This window comes from Micropterus dolomieu, linkage group LG12, assembly GCF_021292245.1.
Source record: "Micropterus dolomieu isolate WLL.071019.BEF.003 ecotype Adirondacks linkage group LG12, ASM2129224v1, whole genome shotgun sequence".
Taxonomy (NCBI): Eukaryota; Metazoa; Chordata; class Actinopteri; order Centrarchiformes; family Centrarchidae; genus Micropterus; species Micropterus dolomieu.
The window spans coordinates 12,500,694-12,517,938 of record NC_060161.1 but is presented as its reverse complement, the minus strand read 5'-3'; the positions used below and the strand labels follow the sequence as shown (position 1 = coordinate 12,517,938).

Below are 17,245 nucleotides of genomic sequence, written 5' to 3'. Positions count from 1 at the left end.
AAATTCACCTCTGTGTGAATTCGCAGTTAGAAGCTGTAACTATACACATTAGATAACTATAAAATACCACACTTAATTCAAAATATTATCATAGGAGGATCTTTTTACATGGAAAAGTGTAGCAATTCACAATACATAATCTAGAGTTACCTCTATCAACAAGCATTATTAACAAATAGGCAAGCAGAGGGCATATAATACAATCAGTATCCACTTGCACATGCAGCGCTGGTGCAAGGACACCACTGCTGTTGGACTTACAAGGGACTGCTCCCATGCTCTTGCATGGAAACACTGGCTGTGCGTCGTGAAAGCGCCCTGCCCTGCTACTACTAAACCTCAGCATAGTCTTATCTTCTTTACGGGGACACAATTTTAATCATAAACCTGACCTCACAAATCCGTTTGTAGTTTTGTAATGTGGGGCGTGCGTGCTGCTAATCCCTGGATCCTCACAGGAGGACCATGATTTCTGGGACGTTGTTGCCGGGGGGAAGGTGGCGCCTGGGACCTGTTGGAAATGACAGCTAAAGAAGGCGGACTGAAGTACAGGGATCACAATAACAGTAAACGTAGAAGATAGCGAAGAAACTCCCTCGTATCACTGTGTAAAGGGTCGGTTTGTTATGTTTGACAGCATTAGCCAGATAGCTAATGATTTTCGCTGTGATCCGCGACTCGCAAGCTAACGGGACCCAAGTGGAGTGCATGTGAGTGCATGCGTGTGCGTGTGTGTGTGCGCGTGTAGATGTTAGTGTGAATAACGTTATGTGTTTGTGCGTGTGTGTGTCGCTGCTCTTATCTTCACTGTCCCTACCTGTCATGTTGGCTAGCATGCTAATTTCATAAAGCTAGTTGGCTAATATTGGCTAATAAAAGAAATTAGCTGACTGTGGGCGAGGAAACGTTAACACACAGACCTTATTACTGCAGGTCATATGGTGTAGTAACAATACCTTTACACAGCAGTCATAGAAACTATAATGCCGCCCGGGCTAATTTGTAATATATCGCGAGCTATCTAACATTAATTAACTAGCTAATGTTAGCTGTGAGACGACAGGCTGGCTAATTTGCTCGGCTATTAGCTTAGCTGCTAGAAGCAGGAGAGCTTGACCTAGTTAGTTTGTTAGGGCAAAGGCCGTGTTTTCATTGCACTAGGCTTAGCTTTATTTACATGATAAGTTTTTGGCTTGTCAATTTTAGGGCACACTGTTTTATATAAGTATTTTAACGTTGAACATGTTAACAGCCATTCAGCCGTGTTGCTTTAAGTTAAGTCTTTATAGACTCTGGTAACGTTATGCAAAACATTCCGTCCTGTCCACAGTAAGTTAAAGCATATTTTTAACCCGTTTCTAATGGCACCACCCAGGTATCTCACTTGGATACGTGCTAGGATAACATTACATGTAAAACAGAAGAAATGTCAAAAACCTTTTTATTCAACTACCTGCTTAGTTTGCAGGTTTATTTTTGAGAAAGACTGTGATTTAAATCAGTGCAAGGGTGTAACAACTGAAAGTTATGTTTTTACAAATTCTCTTACAACAGGTTAGGCTAGGCAACCTACAATAGTGGAGTAAAACATGCTCTTATTACCTAGCATCAGGTGGAATAACTGGATGTTGTTCAAAGCTGTCATTGCTACCCATCACACTTTCTGCTATTAAAGTTAAAGTTGGTTGTCCCCTGATATCATATGTTCCTCTGGGATTGCCCCACAAAGGCTCATGATTCGCATGAGGTTGGTGAAAACAAGTCGAGCATTATACAGCAATGAAAACATGCTGTGGGACATATCCTGAAAACCGATCAAATCTAACTCTGTGTTTTGTTCTAGGGTCTTACATTGTAAACCTCAAAATTATAGTTAAATTTGGCACTATGGCAGCATAATTCACCCCTCAGTGGACCCATATTGACTGTTTTAAGCATGGAAACAGAGCTGATGTGATGTACAAACCTACAAACCTTTCTCTTCCCTCGTCCTCACCCCACAGGGTTGTATAGATGGAGTCCCTGATGAGTGCGGTGGCGCCGCGCTCCCCAGCCCCCGCCAAGAAGCTATCAGAGGTGGACTTTCGGTCAGGGGCCACTCTGGAACAGCTGTCAGCCCAGGTGTCGGAGCTGGTACTTGTGGAACAGGGAGAGTTTGGAGACCAGACCGCCTTAGAGGTCCACACTGCCAAGGACTTTATCTTCAACATGCTAGGTATGTCTGCAAAAAAAAATACACGGGTTAATAACGCAGTTTAGCCCAAAAAGTTTCTTGTTTTCAGTCCTCAAACTGAATTTTTAATACTGAACTACAACGGTGAAGGCTATCATAGGAAGCTTTTACTTTAGTTTGGCGTGACATGATTATGATGATGAGGGAGGAATGCTAACGCAGGAAAGATAGTTTCCCAGTGTCCATTCACAACTTAATAATTGTAATTTCTTACTTGGTGTTAGAAACTAAATCGCTTTAGTTACCAGCTGTGATAGATGTGCAGGTAACAATATGTTACTGTATGTAATATTTTCCTTTGTAAGTTTAATAGAATGTGACTTTAAAGCAGTACAAGCCCCTGGGTTAGTACTCATTTATTGCCTGAAGTTCAATTAACTATTAATACAACTAAGTACTTGTCGGAAGTTATAACCATATCACACTGCACGCACAGGTGGAGTATCTGTGGGTGTATATTTTCTATGTGAATGTGAGTGAACCTCTTTCTTATGACAGCAGCTGTATAACTTTGCAATTTTTTGGGGGAGGAATGTTTTCAGCTTGATATCACATACTAGATCATGAAATGTGTGTTTGCCCCATCTTAACACAGATGACACTCAACCACGTTTCTTCACTTTATGATCTTGCCTTCGCCGCTGTCTATTCTTCACCACTGTTTTAGAGTATGAGAAAAGGAAGAGTGTAGTGCCTATCTTTCCCCCTTTGTTTACCCAGGGTAGTGCCACTGAGAGCAGTGAGCAATGAATGAGCTTTCCTAGGAACGCCCTGCTCCACCACTCACACACTATAAGACACATTCTCACCTTTCAGCTGCCCAGTACTTATTGCTACTGAACATGTGTTAACATGCAGTGAGCTCTGCTTGTGCTAACAGTACATTTTATGGCATGATGATTAAAATGATTTTCATACCGGAACAATTTGTTAAACCAAATCCATAGTGTCGTGTACTGTATATCTTTGTTGTCATGCTATTTTTACTAGTATACATGTCTCTGTATATTCAAATGGTGTTGCAGTGGTAGAGGCAACGTCAGTAAGTTTCCAATAGAATATTTAGTGTACAGGGTTCCTGCTTAGAGGAATTTTTGGCACCCCCCCAAAGAGGTTTTAGCAAGCGCCAAAGGAAAATCACCAGCGCCAAAATGATCAGAATTGGAAAAAACAAAAAGCGTGTCAAATATTCTCCGAATGTGTTTCAACAGCCATTTATCAAACAACTGTTGAGCAAGCAGAACAGAAACTTAAATATGACGTCTCGACTCCACCTCTCCTCTCATCCACAGCTGCTGTATTTTACACATGCAGCTTGCGCTGGATTTATTAACCAGAGAGATGACTTCCAGTTATTTCTCACAATATAAAAGCTGTTTGTGCTTGAAGTGAGCCGGTATTCACCAAAACTGTCTCTTTTACATTTTACTCTTTGGCATACCGGCACTCTTCTCTGCCATCTCCAGATCAGGTTCTCTGGGCACTGCACGACGCTCACCTGTTCCCATTCTCTCCTGCCTGCTAATCTCAGCAGGGAGATCTGGAGCCTTTCATGCAGCTGTGTGCGTTAGTTGCTCGTCAAACTTGTGAACTTACCAATCACAGTCTGGTGTAGGCGGGACATTTAAAAAAAAGTTGAAGCACTACAGCAAACTTGAGAAATGTTAAACTCATTCTGTATGCACGGTTTTTATTTTTGACGTATTGAAGTTAGCACTTTGCCTAAACAAATGAGAGACTAACCACCATGTAGAGCATTTTTCTTGCATAATAATTTAATGACTTTTTTGTGAAACAGCTGAATCTCAACTGATAAACTATCTTCAGGCAGATTATCCAAAAAGTGTAATCTGTAAATATATTAACTAACATTATACTTTCTATTTAATGTTATAATATTTATTAATAAACTAACTTTACTCCTCCTGGTTGTGGATATATTGTGTTTATAAAATGGTCAGAAATAACAAGAAACTGCATAGATTTTGGTCATAAGGTAACTCATTGCCTTTACTGTACACGTACCGATCATGCTTACTGTCGCTTGAAGTCACCCCCCAAAGGCCCATTGTGAGCCAGGGAAAACCCTGGCGTATCAGGAGCTTTTACTGGAAGGCATGAAATATATAAAAAACATTGTGCTTTATGCAAATTGATACCAAAGGGAACAAGGAAGCAAAAGGTCTGACGTTGACAAGTCCTGCTTTCTCTGGAGGCGCCCTCACATGCAGCTTTGTATTTCAATCTTAAAGTGATTTTGTTTGGATTTGATAGAAAGTCTGGTCAATGGTTCGTCAGACAGAAGTGGGCAACAACCAGCAGGACTGAGCTGGCAGGAAGGTTTTAAACCACAATGCAGCGTAAAAAAAAAGTTTGAATCACCTACACAAGATATTTAGAGACTTTAGTCTTAGACTTCAATTGTAGGCATCATAGAGGTTCTTTTTGATTTCTTACTTGCAGTCTGGAGAAAAGCTACGCCAAATTTAATTTAGGCAAAAAGGACATAGCTGCAAAAATCGAATTTAAACGGGATGAGACGTTTTCTCTTTTGCAGACCCACTTTATGACTCCGGTTGTGAGACGGCATGTGTGACAAACACAATCAACACTTTGTGTGCATTGAAATGACGGGCCAGGTGCAATATCTTCAGTTGAATCCCCTGACATTATTATCACATGTTTTTTTCCTGTCTTGTCTTCTATACAAAATGAAAGGGCTTATCATTTGGGGCCGCCTCGATGTAATTATTTGAAATGTGAATATTTGGTGTCTTTTAAAAATGCAAATTTGATTGGGATTATTATTCATGGTGGGTGCTGCTCTACTCTCGCTGTAATCCACGCTGACTGACTTTCATGCATAACCTGAACTAGTGAGAGACGAGTTTGCAAAATGAGACGTGGAGCTGTATCAAATGGATTGTTTTTTTGTTTTTTTTTCATTGTCAGATGTGAGTAAAGAGTGAAGAGTGTTTGTTTGTCCAATAGGTGGCACTCTCCCCCCTCCCTGCTGTCCCCTGCCACCCCTGTTCTCTCATGTCACTATCAGCCTGTCCATGTACTGTGGAAACAAAACATGGGAGGCCAGCACCCTGAAACTTGTGTCCATTTCTTTTCTAGCTTCTCACTTGACTCACTCCTTTGTTGTTATTTCCCAGTTGTCCTCTTGTCAGTGTGTAAGAATCAGCCACGGCGAAAAACATTGCATTGTGCTCAGCCCACAGCACTCAGTTTCACTATTACTGTCAAATTAGTAGCATTGGTTGACAGGCAGTGCCTGTAGATTTCAAAATGGCTTAATCAAACCGGCTATCTTGCCCAGGGAGAAATCACACAAATCAAAATGGCACCCAGGACTGTTTTTACTCATTTTACTGTTATCGGCACATTCCACAGAGATTCCCGTCTCTGCCTAAACTTTTTCTCACAGTTTTTCTGCCTTTTTGTCTGCTCCCACTCTCTTAGTTGAGAATCTCTAACTTTTTTCCAGTTTTGAGCCTGCTCTCTCTGGCATAATCACCAATGGTTTGCTGGTATTTTCATACCCTGTGCCTCGCCTCCCCCGCTGTGACAACTCTGACTGAAAAGGAAAAGTTTGGCGCCTTCAGCTGAGGGAGACGGGTTGTTTTGGATTCCAGGAATTCAAAGTTAAGTACGCTGTGGTAGCTGTATTAGGAGCTCTATGCCTATCCCGAGTCCCCGTGGCAGATGAAAGGCAGCACAGAAAAGCAAATTTCCTCATGATAGAGCGGCCTTGTTACTTCTGGGGGAGGAGGCGTGTCATAGCTGCATAGGGGTGTGCATGGATGCTGAGTGTGAGCGGCTGTGGCTTTTTTTGTTTTTATAAAGTTTGAGCTGCAGAGGGCTCCTCACTCGGCTTTGCACGCTGCCAGAGAAAGGGGGAAAAGAAAAGGGATTAAACTCGCAAACACATACTCACAAGTGCACCCAGTGAATTTCTTCACAGCCTGACAGATCCGGGAAGAGGCTCTTATTTACCCTGCGTTTGAGTAAACACTGTTGTTTGCCTTCAGGCAAGCATGGCGGGGTCTACTGTATAAATCGTTTGAAAAACAAAAGTGTGATGAAGGCAGAAATAAATCCACACTGCCTGCGAAGCAGACGATCTGGTGCTAGGCCCAGACATACCCTAACCCGACTTTTCAGATCTTAAAGTTTTCCAGCCAGCTTGAAAGAGTTCAGTTCAGAGTTTATCTCCCCCCTGATGAAGAAAATGGATACTTTTGATCCAAATTCAAGAGCGCTTCATGAGTGCTGTTGTGTCTCGGCTCAGATTTAGACATTTTTATGTGTGAAAATAAACCTGATACATGTTGAAGAGAAAAGTAAGTTATGACCATGCTCCTCACTATATCTGACATTTTGAGCTAATCGGCATTAACCAATACCTGCACTCATGACGCTGATACACAAAAAATGTCTGCGGCAAGGCTCTACACTAAGCTTTTTCCCAAGGAGCACATGTGCTCCTACATGAAAAAATTTAGGAGCGTTTACGGTTCTACATTTGTTTTTCACTGCTAGAGAAAATTGGTGTGTGGACAATGTCAACTGCGTGAGACAGCTTTTAACCTGACGAGAAATCTTGTCACATTCTAATCTCAGGAGATCTCGTGGAATGAGATGTCGCCACACCCCTAGTACTTTTCTATTATAATTAATTGATAAAAATTCTTTCTTACTGGCTAAGACAACAATGTATATTAGATCGTGTTCTGCATTGAATAATGACATTTCTTTCTTTTGATATGGGCATTAAATACCAGCCATCGACCGCCCTGCTCTCTAAATATCTGCCATTGAAAAACCCATATTGGTCGATCACTACTCCTAACTGAGTTTTTCTCTTTATTCAGTGTACCAGATCTTCTCTCTGTACCACAGTGACCTCTACTTCTTGCCTTCCTGTTGGGCTTCTTACATCAGCCCCTTTTGTTTTCCACTGTTCTTCCCACTTAGGCCACTTAGCTCGATGCACGTTTGGACTTGAACAGTGATAAGTGGAGGCGGTTAGACAGAGAAGGGGGATCAGCACCTGAGCTGGTTTTCTTCCAGGTCAAAAGAGGCCCCAGTCAGAAGTTCACCCTGAGCTGTGATGAAAAATTAAAAAACAAAAGCCAGAAAATCAAAGCCTGTCCGTGTTCTGTTATTGTTGTAGCTCAAAGAGACTGTATTGACTGATTGCAGTTGTTGCAAAACATGGAGATACATTTTACAAACCTTTTTATTTACTAGATTTTGAAATGAATGCCTGATGAATCAACATACTTAATCATTAATGTAAAAACATGATTCAAATATTACACTAAAGCTGCTTATTGATATGAAACGTTGCAGCACTGACCTTATACCAACAGAGATATAAAAGCTGTAGCCGGCTTGGTATAGAATGGTGTGGCTGTATATGTCTTTAGACAAAATTGCAAGAATCTGCAAATGAAGGTGAACAAAATTCCTGCGCAGGTTGGTTATTGTCTGTTTGTTTAGTTGTAAAAACCCACATGTCAGTCAGAATGGAGCACAGGGTTTTACTGTGCATTGTAGGCTTTAATATTGAGAAGGGGTGGTGGGGTCAGAGTGGTAACTTTATGCCCTTTGGGAATGCAGCTCACTTAGACAAGCTAGCTGCTGGCTGCTGGATCATCACCGTGGCCAGCCAGTATCTCAGTCCAGCCTAGTAACACTGCTGGACTTCTGTGACTGATTCACAGCTGGATGCCGTTTTCCACTTCTGTGACTTCCTGCACTTCAGTTTTCAGTGTGTGCTTGGGATCGGGGAGCCACATGGCTGATCTGGCTGAATAATTCTCTGTTAATGCCATTTTGGATTTGACAGTTTGTCTTCATGTAGCTAGGCTTTGCTTCCGTTCAGTTTTCAGCAGCGCCGACACCCCAGTGCCAAGCAGCACAGATGAGATGCGCCTTGCCTGCCATAAATGTTGGTCATTGTTGCTCACTGACACCTTTTTTGGCAATTTGCAGCATTAATTCTTGATTGTTGGGAAGCTGGCACTGGAAATGAATGCAAAACACACTTTAGTTGATGTTAATTTACCTCAGTTCACAACCTCTGTTAGACAACTGTCACCGACGGTGATTTAAACACAGTGTCCTGTGACTGAACTTGGCCACAGACAGACATCACATCATTCATTAAAGTGTCTTTCTTGGTGTCTAATTAAATATGACTTACACAGGTTGGCATGTTCGTAAGACGTGTTTTGACATTGTGTGACACATCATCTCCCGTGCTGCTCATTTTAATAACCAAGGCTGACGTTGAGTTTCCTGCTTTTTTTATAATCCCACTTTAAGTATTCCTGAGGAGAAGGGGGAGAGATCATTTCAGTTGAAGCTGTCAACTGATAACAGTACCTTGTGTGCAGGCTATAGCTGTCTGAATTGCTGGGGGAAAAAATAAAATGACGCCTCGTCACTCACAGGCTGACACTTTTCAGTTATCCTTAAAATCTTTCTTCATAATCTATCTAGGAATGTTGGGGGGCACAAACTGACTTCATCTTTTTTTTTTTTTTGAACGTATTGATTTCAAATAGCAACATATTTAAATTGTGAACTAATAGACAGAGTGACTAAGCCTTTAATACAGAATGTATGATTTCTGCAATACCCTAACGTACCTGGGTAGACCCAAAAATATTACTTTGAAACATGAGAACATGGTCAAAACTGCTGCTGAGGTAAAAAAAAAAGAAAAGGCCGAGCTTGAACTTGTTTTTGTGCTTGTTTTCCTTTCTATTTTGAACAGCAAAATGAGTTTTAATGTTTATCGTGCATCTCCATCACTGTGGCCAATGCGATATGCATCTTGATGCATTGGCAACTTGTGGTATGCTGTAATTCAGCCCTGTTGCGATGCAAAAGAATATGATGCTATGCAACTCACTATGGTACAGAGTTAGATTTTATTTCTTTGGTTCTTCTTAAGCAAACAGCAAATCATAAATGAACTAAAGAGTGCCATTGGTACTTCACATATTTGTTTCTCTAGTACTGCAACTCAAGAAAAAACAAAACACAAAAAGTTTCTCACAAAAGATCAAATAAAACTGGCCATGGACCTCAGTTACACTTTTTTAACACCTCGCACTTTGAACAGTTAGACATTTTAATGAAATTGCAGTACTTTGCTCACCAGTCTTGCTAGCAGCAGGCAGGCAGGCAGGCAGACAGACAGACACTGAATTGGTCACTTTTCTAAATAATAAAGGCAGGTAAAATACAATAGTTGGCATGTCCTTTTTATCTTGAACCTAATAAAACAAAAGATACATTTTGTAACGGTATGCTAGAAAGTTATGTTCCCTGTGATCTGCAAGTTTTCTAGCTGCTCTGCTTCCCGATTTTGTATAACTGGGGCAAATGGAAGGTTATGAGTTGATCACTGAATATTTAGTTAACGTGAGATTTAATTGATCTCATATTGATCAAAGTCCAGGATCAGTATTACATGGTTTCTCAAATGTCTAGGCTACCCTGCTGACCTAACACGTAAAGGTTAACCTGCAGTGGGACTCTTTCCTTTCAGTGATAATTGCCTGTCATTTAGTGGGACATGGTATCTGAGTGTAACAGGCATCAAAGCGGCAGTGAAGAGCTGGAAGACACTGACAGCTTGCTGCTGCTTCCCCTGTCTCTGCAGCTGGTTTAGACACACTATGTCTGTCACCACTCTGAGCCCTGTTTGTTGTATTAAACACATTCATGCACAGGCATACACACACCTGGCTCAGTCTGACGCAGCCCCTCTTTAAAAGGCCTATTTTTGAGCTAATCTCGTGAACTGGCGGGACGGCTCACCTTTCAGCGGCTGGGTTGTCTGGGATTAATCCTGCTATTAGCCTGCGAGGTGAGGCTGCAAGAAGTGCCGTTTGAACAGCGCTGATAACATCCGGTCGAGACTACAGTAGTCAGGAATCATTTGTCACGGATTGAATTGCTCCTTTTGGGATGAGTCTGCTTATAAGATTATTGTTATGGCACGCTCTGCTGCTGTATTAGTTTTATTGTCTAAAACAACAGAAATGTCACACAGAGGTAGAGTGATGTGAACATCATTTTGATGCAGATGACATTCCCTCCTTCAGCAACTGCTGCACCAAGGTGCTTGTTTTTTTTCAAGAACATGACTGTTTCAGTGGAGTTACTCGATAGTTAATCTCTTGAAAGCATCAACATTTGAAATTAATATTCTGTCACTAATTGACACATTGACACTTTTGAACCATGATTGCATGAGGAAGGAGCCTAGGAAACTGAGCAGACATGTTCAGGCTGTGCTTTTGTAAACACAGTTTGTAGGAAAGCGCTGAGGGAACACATCTTTGCAAAACCAGTCAGAAGGCATACACGGATACAACATTTAGCCTGATGTTTCAGCAGTCTGGAACATCCCCCTTTTAAGGGCGGTTTGTCTAAACTATAAAAAATTAGACCATTTATAATCGTAGGACCCTTGCAATGAATTTGGACAAACAGTTTTTAAAGGAATTGCAAAACGCTTAAGAAAAAAGTTTTATTTGCTATCTTGCCAAGAGGCAGGTGAGAGGATTGATACCACTCATTATCTGTCTGTTAAATATGAAACTACAGTTTGAGACGCTTATCTTAGCATAAAGACTGAAAGCAAGGCGTCAGTCTCCGCTGGTTACCTGGCAACCTCGTGGTAAGTCCAGAAAGTCACTGCTCCCAGCCAAAAAATAGTCTAGCGTATAATCCATAATATCCTACTTTTATATGTTTATATTTATTGTAAATTGTTCGCATAAATATATTTCCAAATGCTTTTTGCGTGATAGATCAAATTCATTGATATTGATTACGTTTTTAATTATCCTTTTGAATTGTTGAAATTGTATTACATTCACATTTAGTAGTAGGTTTAGCAGCGTTAGCTAACTAACATCACATTAGGAACAATCCACAGCCTACATTTTTCTGGATTTGTTTTAGGTTTTAGAAAGGGGATAAATCGTACTTCTCCTTTCAACCTCTCTGGGTAGGGACTGTAACTATTACAAGTGCCCCAGGAACAGCGTTTGAACATATCTTGGAAAAATCTAGAAAACGACGCCTTTTGCATACATGTCAATGGAGCGCAGCCATGAAAGTGTGGGACCTCAGTTAGAGCGAGTCCTGTACTGCGCTATGATTGTGTCAGTTTGTGAACTTTAGAGGTGCTGGTTGTTGACAGAGCCACACTAGCCAGGCTCTAGTTTTTATCCTATGATAAACTAAGGGAACCGTCTGCAGGTTGTAGCTTATTTAGAGTATTGGACTTTACTTTGTTGGACAGCCAGACTGCTTTGCAGGTAGAGAGACTTCAGTTGTGTACCATGTACCTGGGTTATTTTTTACCACTCTATTTGAAAATGACCAGTTCAATCTATCTATTTTATATTACATGTTCATATGATTATCCATAGTCAGTTAGGGTTGTAATGGTTGTGTCCCGCAGGCTCAACAGTGGGTGGTAGAAGGTTAAATGCCAGCCATCTTTCCTCTGTAGATGGTTGAATATGTGAACAGGAAACTGAAAATCGCTGTTTTTTTCAGCCTGGTAGCAGTGAATGAAGCAACACTAAGCATAAGTGTACAGGGGATGTTCAGCTCTCTCAGACACTTCCCAGGTGTGAGTGAGCGGAACTGCATGAATGTAAGACAGCCAACTGTGGATAAATAAAATCGTCAAAAATAAATACAAAAGAACTTGATTACATGCTTTGCCTACATCTCAGTTGTTAGTGAAGCCTAGTTTCACACCCTTTCCCTCTCTTTCAGCAGCAGCAGCAGCACATGGAAGTCATCGGCTTATTTAGAGGAATCCCATTTTCCAGAGAGATTTACAGAGCTATTTTTGGAGTCTATCAAACTAGAGGTGTGTGGCAGAATATTCTCGCTCTGCTCGGGCTGTGATGACTGAGGACGTCATTCCCAGGATGCCGCTGCTCTGCTTCAGGGGTATTTCTCAGCAGCGTCACACTGTAGCTTCATTTTGAAAACCGGCATGTCCGAATGCATCTGTGAGGATAGGATAGTATGTATATTTGGTATAGTGTGTGTTTGAATATCTGTGCAAGTGCTTTTCAGGAAAGTACAATTATACAAATATTATACTATACTAGTAAACCATCGTAAAACCAACTTCAAGATAAAGCACTAATGAGCACCAGGGCCCTGACAGTCAGATAGCTGTTTAATATGTGAGGCCATGCTGCACTGTTAAACTCCCAGGACAGATGACAAATTACAAATCTTGTGCAAATAAATGATCTATTGATTTTGAAATCATCCTAAATTAGTTTTTAAATCATGACATTTTCATGATGTATTTTTTTTTGATTTTGAGGCAGGGCAGAGACTTGAGAGTTGGCCTGCTCCGCAAATATATTGGAAGGGAAGCCCTGCTATATAAAAATTTGTTTCTTTCTTAAGGTTCGGACCATATTTACCCAAAACCTCATTCATCTTTGTCAAAGGTTGTTGCATGTGCTGCCTTCCCTTTTGCTTTCCTTTATACTGTACCATAGTAAAACTGTGTCTGTTTAAATTTTTGTACATTTCCTAAAATAAAATGCAGTGCATAGGTCGGCCTTGGCTGCAGATCTTCCTGCTGTTTGTTTATAGTAATCATAGTTATCTCCCAGGATTAAAGTTGTGATCATTGATTGATGTTAAAATCAGATATTGAATTTTTTCTTCCCAGCCTCATCTCCAGGAGCAGGTCATTTCAAAGACTCTAGCAACAGCATGATTGCTCCTTGATTGCAGCACACGTATATTTAACCTTGAAAGTTTGGTTCACGATTTTACCGTGGTTGTTTAAGTTTAAAAAAAAAAAAAAACCTGATTGAGACACCGTATCAGCTTCAGGGCTTACAGTAGTGTGTCAAAGCTTGGCATGCAGGTAGGTAGGCTTTACTATTACCACTATAGCCATCACGTAGTCATTACACAGACATTGGAACTGTGTCTAGTCTGAAAATAGCTCTTATCGAAAAATCTTCCCTCTAATGTAAATCTACATTCAAAGACATTTCTTATAGGATTAGGTTTAATCCGTGGCTGTGAAACCAGCCTAGACTGTCTCCATTGCAGCTCTATTCTCAGACTCTGTGTCTATAGGCATGTATGTTCTGGTGTGTTCATGTGCGCATCCATGCGTGTGCGAGTGCTCCCTGGCAGTTGCCCAGTAAAGCAGCGTGCGACGGTCGATTTGAGAGCTTGGATTAGAAAGTAGATTGTGTTCCTTTGAGCAACCTCAAACGTCCTGCAGCCAGTGTGGAGAAGGAAGAAGAAGCCTCGCTAAATCATAGTTTCTCCCCTATGCTCCTCTCTCCAACTGAAGCCCCTGCTGCAGTGAAAAGATGCTCTTTATTCTCTTTTTCATTGCTCTTTTTTTTCCTCTTCTCCTCGCCTATTTGACCCAATTCATCAGTGGCAGATAAAACCAAACAAATCAGAGGAGTTGCAGCTTCAAACCCGTTGCCCCTTTTGGTTGGCGACTGATCCGTTCCTCCCTCTGATGCTGTCTTTTCCTCTCTCTTCTACTCTTTGATCTGCCCATCCTTCTCCCCTTTTTTTCTCTTTCTTTCCAGTCTAACAGATTTTAAGTTCTGATAATCAGTTGGTCGTAATTTGTTTTGCAATTTGCATGCACATCAGATAGAGGAGAGATGAGTTACTTATAATAGGCTACTGCTTTAGTAGTTACTTTTTTGTGTCATGTAGAATATCTTGAATGCTGTTGGGGGGAAAAAATGCTTATTAAATCTAGTTCAGACATGGCTGAAAGAAAGAGACTTGCAGTTATTGAGGAAGGTTATATGTAGTCCCATTACAATAAAATTAGAGCCCGTTATTCCACCACTCGCAGTCACCGGCGAGTTGCTCCTTTTTGTGAGCGTAGTGGGTGTGTGGTTGAGTGAAAGTGAGTGGGCGGCAGGTGAAAGCGGCGGAGCAGAGGAAAAGGTGAGCAGTGAAGTTTAGCTCTAAATGTAATCACATGGTTGTGTTGCAGATTATGTCAGGCAGTTTCAAGCCGCTAATGCATCATCTCAATGCAGCATTTCCATATAGAAAGAGGAACGTCTGTGTTTTTGATGGTTTTGAAAATCATACCTTCAGGATTTCTAGATACCCTGGTGTAACATAATAACCATGATAGCACCCAAGCCTAGTGTACACAAGAAACTCATTTTCTACATATGAATCCTGATCTTTGACTTTGGATGCTACCAAGAACTCCTGCAGATGCCATGGGAGAGTTGAAAGTCTGAAGATCTTGAGGAACTGCAGCGCTCTGGATCAAGTGCAGTGGGACCTCCCAGCCAAAGACTGAGCTGCAGTAGTCGTAGAAGGAGTTGAGTGGATTCTGAGTGGATTCTGCTGAGAAATCTGAAAATCCTAAGATGCGCTGTCACATACTTTATTTTTCTTCTTCTCTTCAACTACTCCCCCAGTGGTCGCGTCAAATGAGGCTCTTTAATTTTGCTCCTCTTCAAAGCAAAGCACCAGAGAGTACTTCGTCAGCACATTTGACTTTGACTCCCACTTCAGTCGCTCGTTCATTTTCAGTCTCTGGGTGTTTTCCCCTTCTGTTTTCCACCTGTTTTTCATATTCCTTTAAACTGCTCTACCTTAGATATCAAGGAGCAAATGATTGTGTGGGATTCTGTGAGTTGGATGCTGTTCACCGTTATGTGTTTGTCATAACTTATCAACATGGATACTTTAAGTACTACTCACAAGGATGAAGTAAGAGTAAAACAGCCAAATCAGCTGTCTCATATTCAATAGTGTTTTTCTTCACTTTAAATTTCCAAAACCTTTCTACTGATGCTGCTTTGTGACTATAAGTGGCTTTGTCCTTTCTTTTCTACCTTTTGGCATTTTGCTTATGACTCACACTCACTTTTTTTTCACATCCAAACACATGCTCGGATACACACACGCCTCTACTTGAAAACATGCCACCAAGGTTGTGTGCCCATATAATTGGATGAGGGGAATCATGTTAGGAGCTTTGTGCCCCCAGCCATGGCCTGCCGGCTCGGTCTGATGCCCCTGTTTCAGCTTTCTGCAGCCACTTAACTGCTCTGCGGGGGATAAAACTTGAGCTCAGGCTCTCGCAGTCTCTCCGCAGGGCTTCTAAATGTCCATGCTTTACCTTTGACCTATAGTAGCAAGCAGTCAGCTCTTGACTGGCACAGGTTTGGCCGTAGGATCAAACCTTTCTTAGTTGCTCTTTTAGGCCTGCAAAACATAATTTACTTGACTCCAGTACTGCGACCCCCATGGGCCCAGAGCCTGGGAAGTTTACAACACAGCTAAGTAGTCATAAAGGGATTTGGAGGCTTGAGTTTTCCTCGTATAAAATGTAAAGGGAGGAGAGTGTGCAATGATTTTTAGCACTGTGGAAAGTGATAGTACAGCCTGGCCTAAAATATAATGAGAATATAATAAGATGGTCGTCTGATTGCTCGTATTTCTTGCCCCATCAGGCTTCCTTTTAGTGATATTGCCATGCTCCCAGACCTCATCAATTAACTAACCAAACTACAAAAATATGACCCACATTGTAATAAGTAATTTCCCTTTGCCTGTTCCCCGCTGATCTATAACAGGAGAAATCGCTCCAGGGTCGCGTTGCCCGATCATTGACGGAATTTTTTTAACAATGTTGGAAAAATCTGAAGGCCGTCTGTCTTTTTACCGTAAGGGGCAGATTTTTGTCACCGCTGAGGAGTTTGCAACCCTGTAAATGTTATTATGGTTTGTTTTTAAAAATGAAATGCTATTAAATTGCCTATTTGTTATTAATTCCAATTTAAATGACAGGTAATGAGAGATTAAGACGGAAATTTGACACCTTGTCTGTCAAAAGGACCGACAACGAGAAAGTCTTAACGCAGCCTCTGAAATCCCTCTTATCAGTTGAGGTGTGGATGCATTGTGTTTGTAGAGAGTACACCGTGCATGGAAGCTGGAATGAAGGCTTGGCCTGAGTGCACACATGTAGGCGAGCCTTTGAAATTATCATTAGTGTCTAACTCAGTGGTCGCTGAGGTGGCTGTTAATTTTGCACTCCTTCTTTTGTCAATTACTGCAGAGCAGACTCATAAATATATGCATTACCTCTCAAAGCAAACTAGGCCGGAAATGTTCCTCGCAGACCTGCTGTTTTCTGTCCCAGTGCGTTTCGTCAGAGCCGGCGTGCATACTCATGAGCTTGTCCGTGCGTCTGAATATGAAATGCATTTTAAATGTGTGCATCTGTGAGCGGGAGGGAACACTTCTCGAAACCTTTCAGCTCATTGCTCCTCGCATCAGTTCTGCCGGAGGAAACACATTTCCACACATACCAGTGGCTCTGAATATGAATTTTTGCTGAGTGTGATTGATTTTTATTTTATTTTATTTTTTTCATTTTTTTTGGGTCTCTTCCTCACCCCCAACCCAATTCAGGCTTAGTCCAGAAGGTAGACCAGCGCCTCCCGGTGGCCAACGAGTACCTGCTGCTGTCAGGTGGGGCCCGGGAAGGAGTCTTGGACCTAAACCCTGAGGACTTGGGGGACTACGTCAAAGGGGCCGACTTTGACCTGGACTTCACCCTGCTGGTGCCCGCTCTCAAGCTCCACGACCGCAACCAGCCTGTCACCCTGGACATGAGGCACTCCCCTCCCTGCCACTCGTGGCTCAGCCTTCGCCTCTGCGACTCCAATATTCTGTCCCGCTGGAGCATTTGCTGCCAGGAGGAGATTGGACTTCCCGATGAGGAGGATGAGGAGGAAGAGGGAGAACTGAGTAAGTAGAAAAATTAGGATAATCATTGCAAGGACAGAGGAAGACCTGTGATGGAGAAATTGGTGAGGAGGAAGAGGAAGGGGGAGAACAAAATAAGAATGGAGGAAGTGAGAACAGAAAGAAGAGCAGTGGGGTTAGTATAGAAAGGGGGGAAAAAAGGGG

At 41.8% G+C, this 17,245-nt stretch overlaps 1 protein-coding gene across 1 annotated transcript in view; it reads left to right on the top strand.

Annotated features, from left to right (window-relative positions):
• Positions 1-226: 226 nt before the first annotated feature.
• The window catches only part of tmem102 (transmembrane protein 102), a 33,643-nt gene continuing 16,624 nt past the window's right edge, over positions 227-17,245 (top strand). The window contains exons 1-3 of the mRNA XM_046064904.1: positions 227-710; positions 2,004-2,215; positions 16,745-17,083. Coding sequence (XP_045920860.1) covers positions 2,014-2,215; positions 16,745-17,083 — 541 coding nt within the window. The 5' untranslated portion in view covers positions 227-710; positions 2,004-2,013. The remainder of the gene's footprint in view (positions 711-2,003; positions 2,216-16,744; positions 17,084-17,245) is intronic.